Raw genomic sequence first — 20,184 nt, forward strand, 5'->3', positions numbered from 1 at the left:
CCAGGGCAAAAGTAGTCAGCTCCCCTAACCCTTTTGGTGGAAGAATTTTTATCCCTTTCTCAAATATTACGTGAACGTTGGTTATTGTCTATTGTCCTCAGGTAAATCACACTATGTTGGTGTGTGCATTTTCCCCAGACACATGAAATAGATTATACAAATGTATATACTGTAATAAATGGAATATCTAATGCTTAGTGCTTTACCATTGCTATTAGAGAGTAGGAAGAAATACACGCTTTGAAACAGCCTCAAATAAGAGAACTATTGCAGTCGATGGCCGCAGCCCAGATGGTAAAAGGAGCCAGATCACATCCCCTCTCTTTCAGCAACTGTGGCACAAACGTTTCTATTTTAACTTTAAAAAGGGGTGCGTGTGTGTGTGTGTGTTTCAGAACCACTGGAAAAAGTAGAAAAAGCGGAGACGTCACCAGAGAGGACTAAAATGTGTGTGGCTACATTGTGATGTTATTGTTTGAGTTAACGAATAAAGTAGTCGAAAATGCTTTGACTGGTTTCTGTGCCTTGACATTTTTACCTAATTGCTTAATTTTAAAGACCTGGCCCATGTTTTGGCAAGGCTGTAAAGTCCGCAATTTCATGGCCCATGGGGATCAGCTAGTTCAGGATGTACCCGATGTGGTCCATGAAGGTAAATGATCAGTGTTTTCCAAGTCGACAAATCCCTTTGTTTTCAGTTTCACTCCACCTGTTCTAAGCTGCATCTGAGTTGTATTTCAAGCAGGTCGTATGGTACGAATTGAGGTGGGATTTTTGAAAGCCAGGATATTTATTCGGATTTGAGAGGACTGAGAAAGCAGGGAAGAGGAGCCCTGCATGCCACTGACGGTGCTGGCCACGCCACCTGTCGTCTTTCCAGCGAGATGTCTTCCACGACCTTGGCAGGGAATCCTGGACAGCGCTTGGCAAGGGTATAACGCAACCCTCCTAGCCTACGGCCAAACTGGCTCCGGGAAAAGCTATTCCATGATTGGGTTTGGTGCAAACAAGGGTATTATTCCAACTGTGTGTGAGGAGCTCTTTCAAGCAATTGAGAACCAGGGGAGAAATCAAGAACACCAGGTACGCATTCTTGAGTCCCTTCTCTAAGGGACTGTATTTTTTCATTCCGAACCCCTCCCCCAAATGGAAGTTCTCAGCGTCTCTATTTTAGGATAATGTTTGTTTTTCATACCAAAATGTTTATATGATTACAAAATCATGTTGCAGCTAAATAAGATGGTGGATTTTTCTGGTTATATGGAGGCAAATCCAAGGAAAGTCACTCTGGTGTAATATGCTAGAGTCAGACATCTTAATTGCTAACACTAACAAGGGATTATTATTGGATATTATTATTTGGTTTATAAAACAAAAGCTTAGCCGACTCACGTCTGTGGCTGCCTTTGCCACCCTCTTCTGCCAACGTTGTGGCTCTATGCTCGTCTTCATCAACGTGTTTTTAGTGCTGAAGAATATTACTTTGTTTTTAAATTGTTTTTTACACAGAGCATAGCCTTTTACTTGCCCTAGCACACGAGACCCAAGACCAAATTTTAGATTCACTGAACGTTGGTGATATTTTCAAGATGGAGTGTACCATTAACATAATTAGCTTTAAAACATGACAGGAGAATGTCAACAAATGCCTGTAAGCATAGTTCATGGTTCTGCTTTCCTAAAATGGTAGCACCGTTTAAGCTGCTGTTATGAAAACGCAATACTGCATATTTTTTATCTTATTTTTCTGATGTTAATGGTAACATGTTCAAGTTAGAGAATTTTATATTTATAATATCACCTAACTACCGCTAACATTTCAGTACCTTTCTAATATTTATTCATTTAGATTTATATATTTTGTAGAGATGGGGTCTTGCTATGTTGCCCAGGCTGGTCTCAAACTCCTGACCTCAAGCAATCCCTCCTCCTTGTCCTCCTAAAGCTCTGGGATTACAGACATGAGCCACTGTGCCCGGCCTCTAATTTTTAATTCAAATATTTTCAAAGGAATACAAGTCCAGTTTAAAACCTCAAATAGCCAAGAGAAAGAACATGTCCACACAAAAACTCGTACATGAATTTTCCATGGCAGCATATTTATAATAGCCACGAAGAGGAAACAGCCCAACGCCCATCCACCGATGAACGGTTGAATAAAATGTGGTCTATCCTTACATCGGGCAATTCAGCCTTAAAAAGGAATGAAATTCTTTTTTTTTTTTTTTTTTTTTTTTGAGATGGAATCTCGCTCTGTCACCCAGGCTGGAGTGAGTGGCACGATCTCAGCTCACTACAAGCTCCGCCTCCCGGGTTCACGCCATTCTCCTGCCTCAGCCTCCGGAGTAGCTGGGACTACAGGCGCCCGCCACCTTGCCCGGCTAGTTTTTTGTATTTTTAAAGTAGAGACGGGGTTTCACCATGTTAACCAGGATGGTCTCGATCTCCTGACCTCGTGATCCGCCCGCCTCGGCCTCCCAAAGTGCTGGGATTACAGGCGTGAGCCACCGCGCCCGGCCAAAAAGGAATGAAATTCTAACAGATTACAACGTGGACAAACCTTGGACGTGTCATTCTAAGTACAAGAAGCCAGAGACAAAAGACCACACACTGTATGATTCCATTTGAAGGAAACCTCCAGGATAAGAAAATCTAGAGATAGAAAAGAAACTGGCAGCTGCCTTGGGCTGGATGTTGTGGGGAGGGGAGAGGAGGGGAGAAGGTAGAGAAAGGGGAGTAACAGTTTTGTCAGTAAACAAAATATTCTAAATTTAGGTTGTTGACAGTTTCACAGCTCTGTGAGTATACTAAAACCCATTGCGTGGAAAGTTGGCGAATTATATGGTATGTGAATTATATCTCAATTAAGCTGTCAAACTTCAAATTGTTCTGAAAGGCTTTAATGGAAACCACCAGTCTCCCGCCCACCCTTTCCCCTTTCCCGGTATTCTCGTTACTTTCTTCAATCTTTTCACTGTTTGCCCTGGTAGCCATCTCCATATTTTAAAATAATGTTGGTTTTTCTCCTCTGCAAAAGCAATTCTGGACACTATCTACTGTCTTCCCACAGTGGCAGAAGAAAATTTAACTCGGACACACCAATGCCCCCAACCACAGTACGTTCCCCCCACATACTCCCCAGCCACGGTACCTTCCCCCCCCCACACTCCCCAGCCACGGTACCTTCCCCCCACATACTCCCCAGTCACGGTGTCTTCCCCCCACACACTCCCCAGCCACGGTGTCTTCCCCCCACATACTCCCCAGCCACGGTACCTTCCCCCCCACACACTCCCCAGCCACGGTACCTTCCCCCCACACACTCCCCAGCCACGGTACCTTCCCCCCCACACACTCCCCAGCCACGGTACCTTCCCCCCACACACTCCCCAGCCACGGTACCTTCCCCCCACACACTCCCCAGCCACGGTACCTTCCCCCCACACACTCCCCAGCCACGGTACCTTCTCCCCCCACATACTCCCCAGCCACGGTACCTTCCCCCCACACACTCCCCAGCCACGGTACCTTCCCCCCACACACTCCCCAGCCACGGTACCTTCCCCCCACATACTCCCCAGCCACGGTACCTTCCCCCCAACATACACCCCAGCCAGAGTACGTTCTCCACACATACTCCCCAGCCACGGTACCTTCCCCCCACATACTCCCCAGCCACGGTACCTTCCCCCCCCATACTCGCCAGCCACGGTACCTTCTCCCCCCACATACTCCCCAGCCACGGTACCTTCTCCCCCCACATACTCCCCAACCACAGTACGTTCCCCCCACATACACCCCAGCCACGGTACCTTCCCCCCCACACACTCCCCAGCCACGGTACCTTCCCCCCACATACACCCCAACCACAGTACGTTCCCCCCACATACTCCCCAGCCACGGTACCTTCCCCCCACATACTCCCCAGCCACGGTACCTTCCCCCCACACACTCCCCAGCCACGGTACCTTCCCCCCACATACACCCCAACCACAGTACGTTCCCCCCACATACTCCCCAGCCACGGTACCTTCCCCCCACATACACCCCAGCCACGGTACCTTCCCCCCCCACACACTCCCCAGCCACGGTACCTTCCCCCCACATACTCCCCAGCCACGGTACCTTCCCCCCCATACTCCCCAGCCACGGTACCTTCCCCCCCCCATACACCCCAGCCACGGTACCTTCCCCCCACATACTCCCCAGCCACGGTACATTCCCCCCACATACTCCCCAGCCACGGTACCTTCCCCCCCCCATACACCCCAGCCACGGTACCTTCCCCCCACATACACCCCAGCCACGGTACCTTCCCCCCACATACTCCCCAGCCACGGTACCTTCCCCCACACATACTCCCCAGCCACGGTACCTTCCCCCCACATACTCCCCAGCCACGGTACCTTCCCCCCCACACACTCCCCAGCCACGGTACCTTCCCCCCACATACTCCTCAGCCACGGTACCTTCCCCCCACATACTCCCCAGCCACGGTACATTCCCCCCACAAACTCCCCAGCCACGGTACCTTCCCCCCACATACTCCCCAGCCACGGTATCTTCCCCCCACATACTCCCCAGCCACGGTACATTCCCCCCCCACACACTCCCCAGCCACGGTACCTTCCCCCCACATACTCCCCAGCCACGGTACCTTCCCCCCACATACTCCCCAGCCACGGTACCTTCCCCCCACATACTCCCCAGCCACGGTGTCTTCCCCCCACATACTCCCCAGCCACGGTACATTCCCCCCACATACTCCCCAGCCACGGTACCTTCCCCCCACATACTCCCCAGCCACGGTACATTCCCCCCACACACACTCCCCAGCCACGGTACCTTCCCCCCCCACATACTCCCCAGCCACGGTACCTTCCCCCCACATACTCCCCAGCCACGGTACCTTCCCCCCACATACTCCCCAGCCACGGTACCTTCCTCCCACATACTCCCCAACTACAATATGTCCTCCTGCCATACTCCCTACATTTAGGACAATGCTTATTATAACATTTGGTTAAATCAATAATTGTTAACATCTTACTATTTTTTCTTAACAGTGTCTGCCTCAGAATTTAATTATGAACATTTTAACTGCACAAGTATTGTTCACTGCTGCACCAAATACCGCATACATCCTTTCCACATTTTATTTTTCTTGGAATTTTTAATTGCCATTTTAATTATGTTTACTTTTCTATAAATCTAAGTGCTCCAAATCACTGTCACATACCTATTGACAATCTTTTCCATACACTCCAATGTACTGGTACCATGATATTTGGGGTCTCCTTCAGCAGGAGTCCTCAGTTCTCCTATTACAATTGTGTTAATTGTATTAGCACAATTTGGAGCACTGTTGCTACAGAGCTACTCAACACTGTCATTCTGGAACTTGACTTCAACCTTCACCTTCGTTGGCTCCACTGACTCCTGGACCCAATGTATTCTTCTTTTTTGATTTACTCTCTTTTTGCTGCAATTTTCTCAGAAAAGGTGCATCCAGAGTACATTTTTCTTTTCATCCTTTGCACAACTGAAAATATCTTTTCCTACCTCCACACTTGACTGACATTTACCTGGAATAGAATTCTCTGAGAATATTGAAGGCCTCCGTTATATTTTAAGTTCTAGTGTTGCAGCTGAGAAGTTGGCTACCATTCTGATCGCCAGTTCTTTGTATGCAACCATTTTTGACGGTCAGTTTCTCTCTCGCAGCCTTCAGGGTCTTCTCATTATCCTTGATGTTCTGACATCTTTTTGTTGTTGTTGTTGAGACAGAGTCTCGCTGTGTCGCCCAGGCTGGAGTGCAGTGGCCAGATCTCAGCTCACTGCAAGCTCCGCCTCCCGGGTTCACGCCATTCTCCTGCCTCAGCCTCCCGAGTAGCTGGGACTACAGGCGCCGCCACCTCGCCCGGCTAGTTTTTTGTATTTTTTTAGTAGAGACGGGGTTTCACCGTGTTAGCCAGGATGGTCTCGATCTCCTGACCTCGTGATCTGCCCGTCTCAGCCTCCCAAAGTTCTGGGATTACAGGCTTGAGCCACCGCGCCCGGCCTGATGTTCTGACATCTTAATGAGTCTTTTTTCATTTATCATGCTGGACACTTGGTGGACCTTTTTCAATTTGGAGATTCCTGTCCTTCAGTTCTGGAAAACTTTTCTTATATTATTTCTTATTTTATCTCCTGTATTTCTTGTTTTCCCTTTCTGAAATTCCTACTAATTGGATTTTGGGCCTCTTGTACTAATGTTGTAATTTTATTATCTTTTACAACCTATCTTCTATTTCTTGGTCTTTTCTTTTTTAAAAGAGATGGAGTCTCACTCTGTTGCCCAGGCTTGTCTTGAACTCCTGGGCTCAAGGGATCCTCCTGGCATCAGTCTCTCAAGTAGCTGGAATTCCAAGTGTGAGCCACCACTGGTTTTTTATTCTGCATTCTAGAAGTTTCCCTTAATGTTATTATAACCCTCCTGCATTTTTATTTTGGCTGTCATTCATAAATTTAATTTACAAGCACTTTCTTTTATTCTCTGGTTGTTCTTTCAAATAAAATCCTCTTTTTTTCCATGGGTATAATTCTTTCTTTGAGGCTATTACTTCTAGGGCTTTAAAAAATATTTCTAAGCTGAGCACGGTGACTCATGCCTGTAATCCCAGCACTTTGAGAGGACGAGGGGGGCATATCACTTGAGGCCAGGAGTTCAAGACCAGCCTGAGCAAGATGGAAAAATCCCACCTCTACTAAAAATACAAAAGTTGGCTGGGCGTGGTGGCATGATCCTATAGTCCCAACTACTCAGGAGGCTGAGGCAGGAGAATTGCTTGAGCCCAGCGGTTGAGGCTACAGTGAGCTGAGATCATACCACTACATTTCCAGCCTGGGCGACAGCAGAACCTTGTCTTAAAAAACAAAAAAAAATGCTGGGCATGGTGGCTCACACCTGTAATCCCAGCACTTTGGGAGGCTGAGGCAGGTGAATCACAAGGTCAGGAGTTCGAGACCAGCCTGGCCAACATGGTGAAACCCCCGTCTCTACTGAAAATACAAAAAAATTAGCTGGGCCTGGTGGTGGGCGCCTGTAATCCCAGCTACTTGGGAGACTGAGACAGCAGAATCGCCTGAACCTGGGAGGCAGAGGTTGCAGTGAGCCAAGATTGTGCCACTGCACTCCAGCCCGGGTGACAGTGCGAGACTCTGCCTCAAAAAAAAAAAAAGAGAAAAAAAAAGAAAAGAAAGAAAAAAACATTGCCTTTTACTCTCTCAGTCTGTTTCCTGAGTTCCTTCTTTCTACTTGTTTGTTTTAACCCCTCTCTCTATATTGCAGGCTTTCTATGTCTGCTAATCCTTGGCCCTTTGTTCATTTTTAAACATGAGACACCCTTACATGGATATATTACATATGGAAAATAAAAATAAAAAACATGAGACATACGGAAGCTAACAGGAAGCTCTGTGGCTGCAAGGCCTGACTAGCAAGACTTACCGCGGGGTGACAGACAAGCCAGCTTTTTCTTGGGGGAGGTGGGAAAATGCCAGTACTCGAGGCCTTTGCTCTAGACTAGAGCCATCCAGAGTCCCCCACTCCTGCTTAAGTGGTGCGAGGTTGGCTAGCAGGAGTCCGAGAGCATGGGCGGGTGGAGACCAGTCTCTCCACATATGTTCAGGTTGGGGCGTGAACATGAAAGAAGAGCCTTCCTCTGTCCCCAGTTGAGACCAAAACACATGTACTACTGTTTTGTATCTTTTTATTGTTGTTGTTTTTATTTTTGTGAGATGGAGCCTCACTCTGTCGCCCAGGCTGGAGTGCAGTGGTGCGATCTCAGCTCATTGCAACCTCCACCTCCCAGGTTCAAGTGACTCTCCTGCCTCAGCCTCCCGAGCAGCTGGGACTACAAGCACCCGCCACCACGCCTGGCTAATTTTTGTGTTTTTAGTGGAGACGTGGTTTCACCATGTTGGTCAGCCTGGTCTCAAACTCCTGACCTCAAGTGATCCACCTGCCTCGGCCTCCCAAAGTCCTGGGATTACAGGCGTGAGCCACCGCATCCAGCCTATATCTGTTTTTAATTATTGGAAGAACTTCCGCTATATCATTATTTGAGAACCTCATATTGCACATTGAAAAAGAGCTTTGCTTTATTTAGCATCAGCTTTTTTCCCGTTGTTCAACATTTATGTTGTTTCGCTATCACTTCTCTGCCCCCAAAATAACTGTTTCAAGAGAATATTTACTTTGTGTGCTCTTCTCCATGCAGGTTACGTTCAGTATGCTGGAAATTTACAATGAACAGGTAATAGAGATGTTTCTGACATGCAAATCTGGGCGACTCTGCAGCTCAGCAAACCCATGGGACTCAGGGTCACCTGTCCTGCCCGTAAACTCTGGCCTGGCCTCAACCCCCCAGCCCCACCTACCTCTCCAACTTCATCAACGTCCCCTTCTCTTCACGCATGGAACTGTTCCTCCTTTCCAGAGCATGTTCTCCTTTCTCGCATCTGTCCTTTCTCTGCCTGGAGCACCGATTCTCCCTTCTCTGTCCTTAAAGAAACCACTAAACTTGAAGATCCAGCTCAAGGTCAGCACCTTGCTCTGTCTGAGGCAGGTAGCTTCAGCTGGCATGACACTGTACAGGGACTGGCAAACTTTACCCGCCAAGGGCCAGGTAGTCAATAGTTCAGGCTTTGGGGGCCACGCTGTCCCTGCTGCAGGCACTCACCTCTGCTGTCATAGTTCAACAGAAGCCGTAGACGAGACGGGAGAAGGCGCAACTGTCTGTGTATCAATGAAACTTTACTTATAGACACTAAATTTGAATATTACATCATTTTCATATGTCACAAAATAGTACTTTTGTTTCAGCCATTTAAAAACGTGATAAACACTCAGAGCTCAAGGGTCAAAAGCAGGCGGTGGGCTGAATTCGGCTCACAGGCTGTGGTTCCCCAGCTCCTGGAGAGTCGGAAGAGGATGGTTTCAAAGCCCAGCTCTCCTGTTTACTAGCTGTGTGACTTTGGAAACTCATCTTATCTCAGAGCTCAGTTTGCATTTTCATAAGGAAAATTTAAAATAAGACACTACATCTGAAGATGTACTAAATTTTTAAATGTCTAACACAGTGCCTATACAAAGCTAGATCTTCAGCATTTTTTTCATTCTACCCTTTCCCCTTGCACTTATTACACTGTACTGTAAAATTTTATTTACATAGTTGTGATTTCCAAATAATCACATACTTTTTCATCCACAGGACTTATGCGATATTTAGTCTACAATCGGTGCTTCCTAGATGCTTGCTGAATGGATACATTGACAAATGTACCTATAACTGTAGGTTTCTTATGGTCAGAGGCCATATGCTAATAGTTTTAGTGGAACCCCAGAAACTACCCAAACCCTGGACCTTACTCCCTTTACTACTGGGTTCTTATGGGGAAGAATGGGGGGAGAAGGACATCTTACCATGGTCCCCCTACTGACAGCCACTCATGATGATAATCTCTCTGGAATTCTGTTCCTTATCTCTAAGTAAGAGAATCAGGGCCGGGCGCGATGGCTCACGCCTGTAATCCCAGCACTTTGGGAGGCTGAGGCAGGCAGATCACGAGGTCAGGAGATCGAGACCATCCTGGTTAACATGGCGAAACCCTGTCTCTACTAAAAAATACCAAAAATTAGCTGGGCATGGTGGCGGGCGCCTGTAGTCCCAGGAGGCTACTCAGGAGGCTGAGGCAGGAGAATGGCGTGAACCTGGGAGGCAGAGCTTGTAGTGAGCCGAGATTGCGCCACTGTACTCCAGCCTGGGTGACAGAGCAAGACTCCGTCTCAAAAAAACAACAACAAAAGCAGAGAATTGGGCATCCTAAGTTTCACTCTTGTCCGTGTGAAGAGACCACCAAACAGGCTTTGTGTGGGCAACAAGGCTATTTCACCTGGGTACAGGCGGGCTGAGTCCGAAAAGAGTCAGTGAAAGGAGATAAGGGTGGGGCTGTTTTATAGGATTGGGGTGGGTAGTGGAAAATTACAGTCAAAGGGGGTTGTTCTCTGGCTGGCAGGAGTGGGGGTCACAAGGTACTCAGTGGGGGAGCTTTTGAGCCAGGATGAGCCAGGAGAAGGAATTTCACAAGGTAATGTCACCAGTTGAGGCAGGAACAGGCCATTTTCACTGCTTTTGTGATTCTTCAGTTACTTCAGGCCATCTGGATGTATACGTGCAGGTCACAGGGGAGATGACGGCTTAGCTTGGGCTCAGAGGCCTGACACTAAGATCCTTTTCAAGCCTCATTTTTCCGTCAGTTCTTTCAACAGTCAATTAAATAAGGTCTGTTAAATATCCTTATTGTTTTAGACAGAATGCTAGACTCTGAGGATGAATAAAACCTAAGACATGATTCCTGCCCTGGAGCAGCTCAGTGGAGGACGCAACACTCACTGCAGCAAGTAACACGATGCTATGTGTGCACAGGAGCGGCACCCGGGCGGAGGCTTGGAAGCAGGGGTGGAGCTAATACCACCACGGCTGTTCCCTGCCGTCCGCAGAGGAGTGAGGCTGGGCCTTGAAAGAGGGTTATGAGTTTGGCGAGGCAGAGAAGTGAGGGTGCAAGGTGCAAATAGAAATAGCGGCACTTCCGGCAGCAGGATGGGTATTTTAAATCCATTAACACATGAAAGTTAGCATTTACAGGGTGGGCAAGTACCCTGTGTGGTGGGAGTGGGTATGAGGCTGCTGAGGGTAGGGGGAGCATCCGGGGATGAAGCCAAAGATTGTTGCCAAGAAGGAAAGTCCTTCAATGAGCAGTCAACGGAGAACCAAGCAAGGCTTCCAAACGGGGGAGTGAAATATCAGATCGGGGTTTGAGGTATTTCTCCAGCGGCAGAGTGAAGCTGGACTTGAAGGAGTGCCAGACAGAGCAGAGCAGGAGTTAGGAGGCTCTCGATGGCCCAGCTCAGGGACAAGGTTGTGATCTTTTTTTCTCTTTCTTTCCTTTTTGAAACAAGGTCTCTGTCTGTTGCCCAGGCTGGAGTACAGTGGCATGATCATAACTCACTGTAACCTTAAACTCCTGGGCTCGAGTGATCCTCCTCCCTCAGCCTCCAAGTAGCTGGAGCTACAGGCGCACACTACCATGCCCAGCTAATTTAAAAAAAAAAAATTGTGGAGACAGGGTGTCACTATGTTGCCCAGGCTGGTCTCGAACTCCTGGCCTCAGGTAATCTTCCTGCCTCGGCCTCCCAAAGGATTACAGGCAGGAGCCACCGCACCCGGCCCATCGTCACTCTTGATCTCCAGTTATAACTTGAGGGTCCTGCTGCCAGCATCTGTCCCTGTCAGTCCCTGTACTTCCATTCCATCCAGATACACTTACTTGCCGTTTTTCTAATAAGCCTGATTCAGTCATGTCTTCAGTCTGATATGCCACTTCCTATCATTTCTATCACGGGGGAAATTACAGAAAGGCTTCCTAGCTAAGGCAGAAGTTGTCCCCATTTTGATGTTTTATCTCCGGCACCTTATGTCTGTCATCCTAATTTTGCTTCCCCCAAACTTCAATCTGCGATCTTGCCTGGACTCTAGGACTTAAAGCCACAGACGCTCGAGCTCGGGGAGAGCTTAGAGATCATTTAATCTGTCCTTCTAGAAGGAGAACACTGGTAATGTCAGAGACTTTCCAAAGGTCTCACATGTTGGAGGCAGAACCAGGACTAAGATGCCAGGTCTGATTCTCAGTCCGGGTCGCTCTGCACCACGTAACACAGGCTGCTCCGGCTCGACTGGGACACAGCATGACTCTGCTTTGCCTTCTTAGCAGTGGCTTTGAGAGTAAGGGGACATGGGAATTTCCCTAAGGCCCTGGTGTAAGCATCATCACACAAACCTCCCATAATAAAATCCAAAGAATTACCCAGATTTTCTGGTTTGGTTAGGCTGTTGCAAATACTGGGGTTTTGTTTGTTTGTTTGTTTGAGATGGAGTCTCTTCTGTCGCCCAGGCTGGAGTGCAGTGGTGTGATCTCAGCTCACTGCAATCTCTGCCTCCCGGGTTCAAGTGATTCTCCTGCCGCAGCCTCCTGAGTAGCTGGGACTATAGGTGCCCGCCAACATGCCCGGCTAATTTGTTTTGTATTTTTAGTAGAGATGAGGTTTCACCATCTTGGCCAGACCGGTCTTGAACTCCTGACCTCTAATGATCCACCAGCCTCAGCCTCCCAAAGTGCTGGGATTATAGGCGTGAGCCACCGTGCCTGGCCACAAATACTGTTGAGACTAAGTTTCCCTTGGAAGTAGAGGTCTCAGGGTAGTGGTATTTGTTGTGCCATGACTTAACCTAGGCAGAACGTGTCTTCTGCGCACATTAGGTACTTTGAACATTACTAACTTCCAATTACTTTTATTATTTATCACTGTTCTTAGTAAAGTAAGACTTCACTACTTTGTAATACAGAATTTAGAAAGAGGCTATGGTGGTTTATTTTTATATTATCTGCAAAGGAGTTGCTAATGAAATAGAGTTAATGAGATTGCCAGGAGAATATTTGTGTTAATAAGAGAACAATGTGTTCAAGTGCAAAAACTTCAGAAGCACCTATTTATAGACAGACCGCTGTGGACACCTACTCACACACCTCATCATGCTGCAAAGGCAGCTTCCCCGGCCCCCGGAGCAGTGAACTAAGTGTCAGGTGTGAGCCCAGCTCCAGCTGCACTGTGCATGCAATGCTCATCGCGCATGCTCTGTGTCAGGAACTGTGAGGATCCACTGGTAAAAAGACACACACCCTTAGGGAACTCAGTCTGGTTGAGTGGTCTAGGTATATACCTGACAATAATAAAACTGTATTTATAAAAGAAATTTTTTTTTTTAACTTAAAAAGAAAAGCTGGCCAGGCATGGTGGCTCACGCCTGTAATTCCAGCACTTTGGGAGGCGGAGGCAGGCAGATCACCTGAGGTCAGGAGTTTGATACTAGCCTGGCCCACATGGTAAAACCCTGTCTCTACTAAAAATACAAGAAGTAGCCAGGCATGATGGTGCATGCCTATAACCTGAGCTACTTGGGAGGCTGAGGCAGGAGAATCGCTTGAACCGGGGAGGCGGAGGTTGCGGTGAGCCGAGATCACGCCATTGCACTCCAGCCTGGGCAACCAAAGCAAAACTCTGTCTCCAGTGGAAGCATGCTTCTGACTTCACTAATTACGGCAGTCTTCCTATCCTTTTGCTTGCAATTTCCCTATTTCTTACTTTGCTAAATTATGAAATACCTACAGAAATTTATCCATTCATCCAATAACTATTATTGAGCATCTATATAGGCAGAGATGCAGAAGTGAAGTAAACAACAACCCCTGCCTTCCTGAAGTTTACATTATTTGTTCTATTTTCTATAGATAAGAGATTTACTGTCCAGAACCAAAAAACCTGGTGGGCTCAGAGTAAGGCAAGATCAACAGCTGGGCTTTTACGTGGAAGGCCTGAAGTTGGTGCCCTGTCAGAACTATGCCCAAATTGAAAGGCTGATGGAACAAGGAACAAAAATAAGGACCACGGCTTCGACCAACATGAATGCCAGCAGCAGCCGGTCCCACCTGGTCATCACCATCCAGTTCAAGCAGGTGAGAGCCGAGTGGACACCACTGTCCCCATCTCCAGAAAACGCTGCTCTGGGAGGAAGGCTCCCCCTGCAGAAGGCTCCCCCTGCGGAAGGCTCCCCCTGGTGGGATCTCCACACAAGGCTGCTCTGCGGAAGGCTCCCCCTGCGGAAGGCTCCCCCTGGCATAATGGGTTGGTGGGTATTACAGGATCCTGCAGATTTGACCTATGGATGAAGGTGGCTCTTCCAACCACAGCATATAGAGCCAGAAACAGGAAAAGGGGACATGTGTGCCCTTTTCCTGCCTCCCTGCCACCTCAATGGTCACACCCCACCCAGCCTAAGTGAGCCTATCAGAGCCCCAAAGGGCCCCATGGGACTAAGAGCTGTTTTCCCTCGAGTACATTCCAGGGCTTGGAGGAATAAGCTTTGACCCCAATTTGATCAAGGAGCAAATTGTGAAGGTATGAGAGTGTCTCCATGGTTTATCCTGGAGAACTGCATCAGCAACACATCTGTTCATTACCACCGTGAGACCAGCATTCAGACCCACGAGCCTGAGGACTGCCAGGTACTGAAGTACCCTTTCCATGTGTGGATGCATCAAGTTTTTTTTTTTTGAAACGGAGTTTTGCTCTTGTTGCCCAGGCTGGATTGCAATGGCACGATCTCGGCTCACTGCAACCTCCGCCTCCCAGGCTCAAGCGATTCTCCTGCCACAGCCTCCCGAGTAGCTGGGATTACTGGCGTGCACCATCATGCCTGGCTAATTTTGTATTTTTAGTAGAGACGGGGTTTCTCCATGTTGGTCAGGCTGGTCTTGAACTCCCGACCTCAGGTGACCTGCCCACCTTGGCCTCCCAAAGTGCTGGGATTACAGCATGAGCCACCGCGCCCGGCCGCACCAAGTAAGTTCTTAGGAACCAAGCAGTGCATGTAACATTCCACTAACTAGAATCTTAGATCCACTAGAGCCCACTTTGATCCTCCACACCGGTACCTCGGTGGACATCAGAGGGTGATCTCTACAGTGCCACCAGTTTGATCTAGAAATGGCTATTCACAAATCCTGGGTCAATGTTACATGTAGCTATGATCCTACAACCTCTGTCCCCTAAGTCTTAGTACCAGTAATAGAACAGTAATCCATGAAAAGAATCCCATTCTATGCAGGAATAAGGGGAAAGCACGGGACTGTGTTCAAGTCTGGACACCTCTGTTCACCAGCTCTAAGCCTTTGGGAAATAACCTCTGAGCCTCAGTTTCCTCTTCTGTAAGATGAGACGAGATACTCTCCTTGCAGTAACGTCAGGAAGCTTGAAAAAGATATTGCATTTGAAGGAACTTTGTAAACTTTTAAGTACTATTCACTTGATTTCACAATGTTAGTAAAATTCACCAACTTTATATATGGTTTGCCCTGATATTTTTTTAACTTGGTATTTTAGGGGCAAGTGAAGAAATGAGCTAGGAAAAAAGGAGTGAAGAGAGTTAGCACCGTACTCTGTATATTGGGATCAGTAGTGATATTAACACCTGATATTGTGTGCCAGGTGTGTGCTACAACCATCACCTCTATGATCTTTAACCCTCATAACATCTCAGGAATGTGTTCCTATCACTGGTTTGCCACTGTGAAAGTTGAAACTCTGAAAAGATAAGTCGTTTGCACAAAGTCACGGAGGCTGCAAAGGAATCTGTAGGATCCTGAAGTACATGTTCTTTCCACATGACCACACAGTCCTGAAGAGCTACTTATTTTGCAGATTTCACAGTGATTTATATTAAGAATTTATTGGTCATAGAAATAATGGAGCACTAATCGGTATCTAGCGTTTTACTGGAAAGGAGATTTACAGAATGGGAAGAGGAGACTGAGATATTTTATTGTAAAATGTTATTGTAGGGAATGGCATTTTATGTTGCAGATTTTGTTTTTTCAGACTGAAATACAATGAAAACAACCATTTAAGGCCAGGCGCGGTGGCTCACGCCTGTAATTCCAGCACTTTGGGAGGTTGAGGTGGGTGGATCGCTTGAGGTCAGGAGTTTGAGACCAGCCTGTACAATATGGTGAAACCCCATCTCTACTAAGAATACGAAAATTAGCCAGCTGTGGTGGCAGGTGCCTGTAGTCTCAGCTACTCAGGAGGCTGAGGCAGGAGAATCACTTGAACCTGGGAGGTGGAGGTTGCAGTGAGCCAAGATCATGCCACTGCACTCCAGCCTGGGAGACTGGGAGACAGAGCAAGACTGTTTAAAAAAAAAAAAAAAAAAAAAAGACCACTTTACATGTCAAGGGGAGTGCCCGCCCATGCAGCCCGCCCCTCCCTAATACTGTGGCATGACCTGTGATGCTTTTCTCCAGGTTTTCCTAGAAAGAGACCTGACCAAACAATCCAGCATTAATTTGGCGGACCTTGCAGGAAGTGAGAGGCAGAAATCTTCAGGATCTGAAGGAGACAGACTGAGGGAAGGATCATGCGTTAACTTAAGTTTAACCAATTTGGGAAATGTTATCAGGTAAATCATCAGTGGACCGGTATTTGTGTTATAAAAACGACCTCAGGTATGAAAAACTGGACTAATGATAACCCTTGGTGCATGATCCGCTGGTGTCACTGGCTCATGCCTGGGTGGCCTCCATATTTTATTTTAAACCAATTACTTTATTTTTAAATAGAGTAACACCAATACAACTGCCATCCAACCCAAGAATTGTTGGTGTTCCTCTCCTATGCTCCCCTTGGAGGTAACCATCATCTTGAATTTTATGTTCTCTCCCCGCTCAGCTCTCTCCTTCCTAGTTTTATCACATGTGAATATTATTGTTTAGTAACTCTCATTTCTGAACTTTATAAAAAGGGTGAAATTCCATTTTGTCTTCTGGAACTTTAAAAACTTTTCTCAGAAAGGTGTAAACTACAGTAAAGTACACAAATCCTACGCATTCAGCACATAAGTTTTTATAGATGTATATACCTCCGTCATTATCATCCAGATCAGAGTATAACACATTTCCAAAACCCACACAGCTCTTCATACTCCCTCCAGATTGACACTCCCACCAGAAGAAATGGACCTTTGTCATTGTGGATTAGATTTGCCTAATTGTAGTGATTTTCGTATAAATGCAATCATTTTTATGAGGTCACCGACTTAACCATCTGGCTTCTTTCACCAAGGATTGCGTCTATGATATTAATCAAAGTTGTTTCATGTACCAGTTATTATTTTCATTGTTATGCAATATATCAATGTGTGAATATCTCATAATTTACTTATCCATTCTCCAATTGAGGGGCATTTAGCTTATTTCCAGGTTTGGGCTGTTATAAAGTTGCTGTGAATGTTTTTATACGTGTATTTTGGGGAAAATAGTCACTCATTTCTCTCGGGTATGTAGGCAGGAGTAGGACTGCAAGGACTTGCTTTTAGACTCAATGGTATTAACAGTATCTATCCACATGATGCTGTACCTAGAGTGAGTTTTCCATTCTTTCACTGAACATTGTCTATGAGATTCTTCCACGTTGTTGTGTGGAGCAATCGTTGTTTTTCATTGTTGCATAGGATTCCGCTGTGGGAATATGCCACAATTTATTCATTCCCTGACTGGCATTTTGATTGTCCCCAGTTTGTTTTTTGCTATTATAAGTAGTGCTATTATGAGCATTCCTGTGCAAATCATTGGGTATTAACACAGTCATGCATCGCTTAACAATGGGGATATCGGCCGGACATGGTGGCTCACGCCTGTAATCCCAGCACTTTGGGAGGCCAAGGCAGGCGGATCACCTGAGGTCAGGAGTTCAAGACCAGCCTGACTAACATGGAGAAACCCTGTCTCTGCTAAAAATACAAAATTAGCTGGGCATGGTGGTACATGCCTATAATCCCAGCTACTCGGGAGGCTGAGGCAGGAGAATCACTTGAACCCGGGAGGTGGAGGTTGCAGTGAGCCGAGATGGCACCATTGTACTCCAGCCTGGGTGACAAGAGTGAAACACAGTGTCAAAACAAAACAAAACAAAAAAACGCAACAACAACAAAAAAACAATGGCAATATGGAGGCCAGCGTGGGTGGATCACTTGAGCCAAGGAAGTTGAGACCACCATGGGTAACGTGGCAAAACCTCATCTCAAAAAATTTTTTTAAATTAGCCAGACGTGGTGGTGCCTGCCTGTAATCCCAGTTACTCAGGAGGCTGAGGTGGGAGGATCACTGGAGTCCAGGAAGCAGAGGTTGCAGTGAGCTCTGATTATGCCACTGCACTCCAGGCTGGGTGACACAGTGAGGCCCTGGCTCAAAACAAAACAAAACTAACAAAAATCCAGTGGGGATATGTTCTCAGAAATGCATCAGTAGGCAATTTTGTTGTGTAAACATCATAGAGTGTACTTACACAAACCTCGATGGGATGGTGTTGCCTGCAGAGCACCAGGCTCTTTGTTATAAAAGATTGCTCCCAGCTGTACTTATAATGCAGTACAGCATGTAACTGGGCTGAATATCGCAGGCAACTGTAACATGACAGTAAGTACTTGTATATCTAAACATAGAAAAGATACGGTAAAAATATGGTGGTTTCATCACTGCTGTGTGTATAGTCTGTGGTTGACCACCACATGGTTATGGGATGTGTGACTGTATTAAAGTTTGCATATAGACAAATAACTAAAATTGTTGGGTTCTAAGGTATATGAATACCCAATTTTGAAAGATGTTAACAGACTTTTCCAAAATAGTTGGACCAATTTAATTCCCAGCAGCAATGTATTAGATATCGGATTGATCTACATCTTTTCTAAGACTTGGTATTATCAGATTTCTTTATATTTACCAATTAAGTTGGTGCAAATAAATCTTACTATGGTCTTGATGTTCCTGGTTACTAATGAGTTTAAGCATCTTGATATGCTTCTTAGCAATGTACTTCCTCTTGCAATGCCTGTTACTTTTTTTTTTCTATCATTCTCTTGAGTTATTGCCTTTGTATTGACTTGTAGGCATTCTTTACAGATTTATTATTCTTTTCTCAGGTAAATGTATTAAACGTATCTCTCCCAGTTAACTTGTCTTTCCACTTTAAGGTGTTTGTTGATGAGCAGAAGTTATGGTTATGGTTTATGTTTTGCATTTGTTTCCCGTTTAAGAAAATTAGAAGGCCGGGCCCGGTGGCTCAAGCCTGTAATCCCAGCACTTTGGGAGGCCGAGACGGGAGGATCACGAGGTCAAGAGATAGAGACCATCCTGGCTAACACGGTGAAACCCTGTCTCTACTAAAAATATAAAAAAATTAGCCGGGCGAGGTGGGGGCGCCTGTAGTCCCAGCTACTCAGGAGGCTGAGGCAGGAGAATGGGGTAAACTGGGGACACAGAGCTTGCAGTGAGCCGAGATCCGGCCATTGCACTCCAGCTTGGGTGACAGAGCGAGACTCCATCTCAAAAAAAAAAAAAAAAAAGAAAATTAGAGTTAGAAAGGTAACTACCTGTATTACATTTAAGTTCCTATCCATCCTGAGTTGATTTCTGTGTATGATGTAAGGTAGGCATGCTTTTCATCCTTTTTCCTTATAGATTACCAATCTTTCCAGTTCCATGTGTTGAGTAGTCCCTCCTTCCCCCAATGATCGTCTATGCTACCTCTGTCATATCAAAGCTCGATATATGCTTTTCACTTTTTTTTTTTTTTTTTTTTTGAGACAGAGTCTTGCTCTGTCACCCAGACTGGAGTGCAATGGTGTGAACTCTACTCACTACAACCTCTGCCTTCCAAGCTCAAGCGACATTCCTGCCTCAGCCTTCTGAGTAGCTGGGATTACAGCGCACACCACCATGCCCAGCTAATTTTTGTAGCTTTTGTAGAGATGGGGTTTCACCACGTTGCCTAGGTTGGTCTCGAACTCCTGAGCTCAAGTGATTCTCCCTCCTCAGCCTGCCAAAGTGCTGGGATTACAGGTGTGAGCCACTGTGCCCGGCCAATGTAGACTTAACTCTGTTTCTTGGCTCTTAAATCTGTGGTCAAAGTCTAAATGTAATAAATCCTCCTGGATAATACAAGAATCTTCATCCTACATGTGACAGTTACATATTTTTTTCTTTGTTATGTATTTCAATTCTTCCTTCACCCCAAAAGACATTGTCACTATTTTACACAGTGTTCATTCACGTTTATCTTTTAAAAATGTTCTCATTCTTATACCTCAGAGCTGCTCTCTCAGGTCAGTTTCCTTCTGGTTGAAGTGTATTATTTAGGGTTTCCTCTAGTGATGATCTGCTGGTGGCAGTCTGTTTTTGTTAGGTTGAAATATCTTTATTTTTACCTCATTCTTTTATTTTTTTTGAGACAGGGTCTCACTCTGTCACCCAAGCTGGAGTGCAGTGGCACAATCACAGCTCACTCCAGCCTCCACACCCCCAGGCTCAAGCAATCCTCCCACCTCAGCCTCCCAGGTAGTTGGAACCACAGGCACATTCCACCACATCCAGATAATTTTTGTATTTTTTTGTAGAGACAGGGTTTCTCCATGGTGCCCAGGCTGGTCTCGAACTCCTAAGCTCAAGCTATGCTCCCACCTTGGTCTC

The 20,184-nt window shown here is 46.4% G+C and overlaps 1 protein-coding gene across 1 annotated transcript in view; it reads left to right on the plus strand.

Annotated features, from left to right (window-relative positions):
* LOC102122566 (kinesin-like protein KIF28P) overlaps positions 1-20,184 on the plus strand; it is an 85,271-nt gene that overhangs the window by 30,932 nt on the left and 34,155 nt on the right. The window contains 5 exon segments of the mRNA XM_074038335.1: positions 881-902; positions 905-1,083; positions 8,265-8,300; positions 13,393-13,617; positions 15,964-16,118. Of these exon segments, the coding sequence (XP_073894436.1) occupies positions 881-902; positions 905-1,083; positions 8,265-8,300; positions 13,393-13,617; positions 15,964-16,118 (617 nt within the window).

The sequence above is a fragment of the Macaca fascicularis genome, chromosome 1 (genome assembly GCF_037993035.2).
Source record: "Macaca fascicularis isolate 582-1 chromosome 1, T2T-MFA8v1.1".
Classification (NCBI taxonomy): Eukaryota; Metazoa; Chordata; class Mammalia; order Primates; family Cercopithecidae; genus Macaca; species Macaca fascicularis.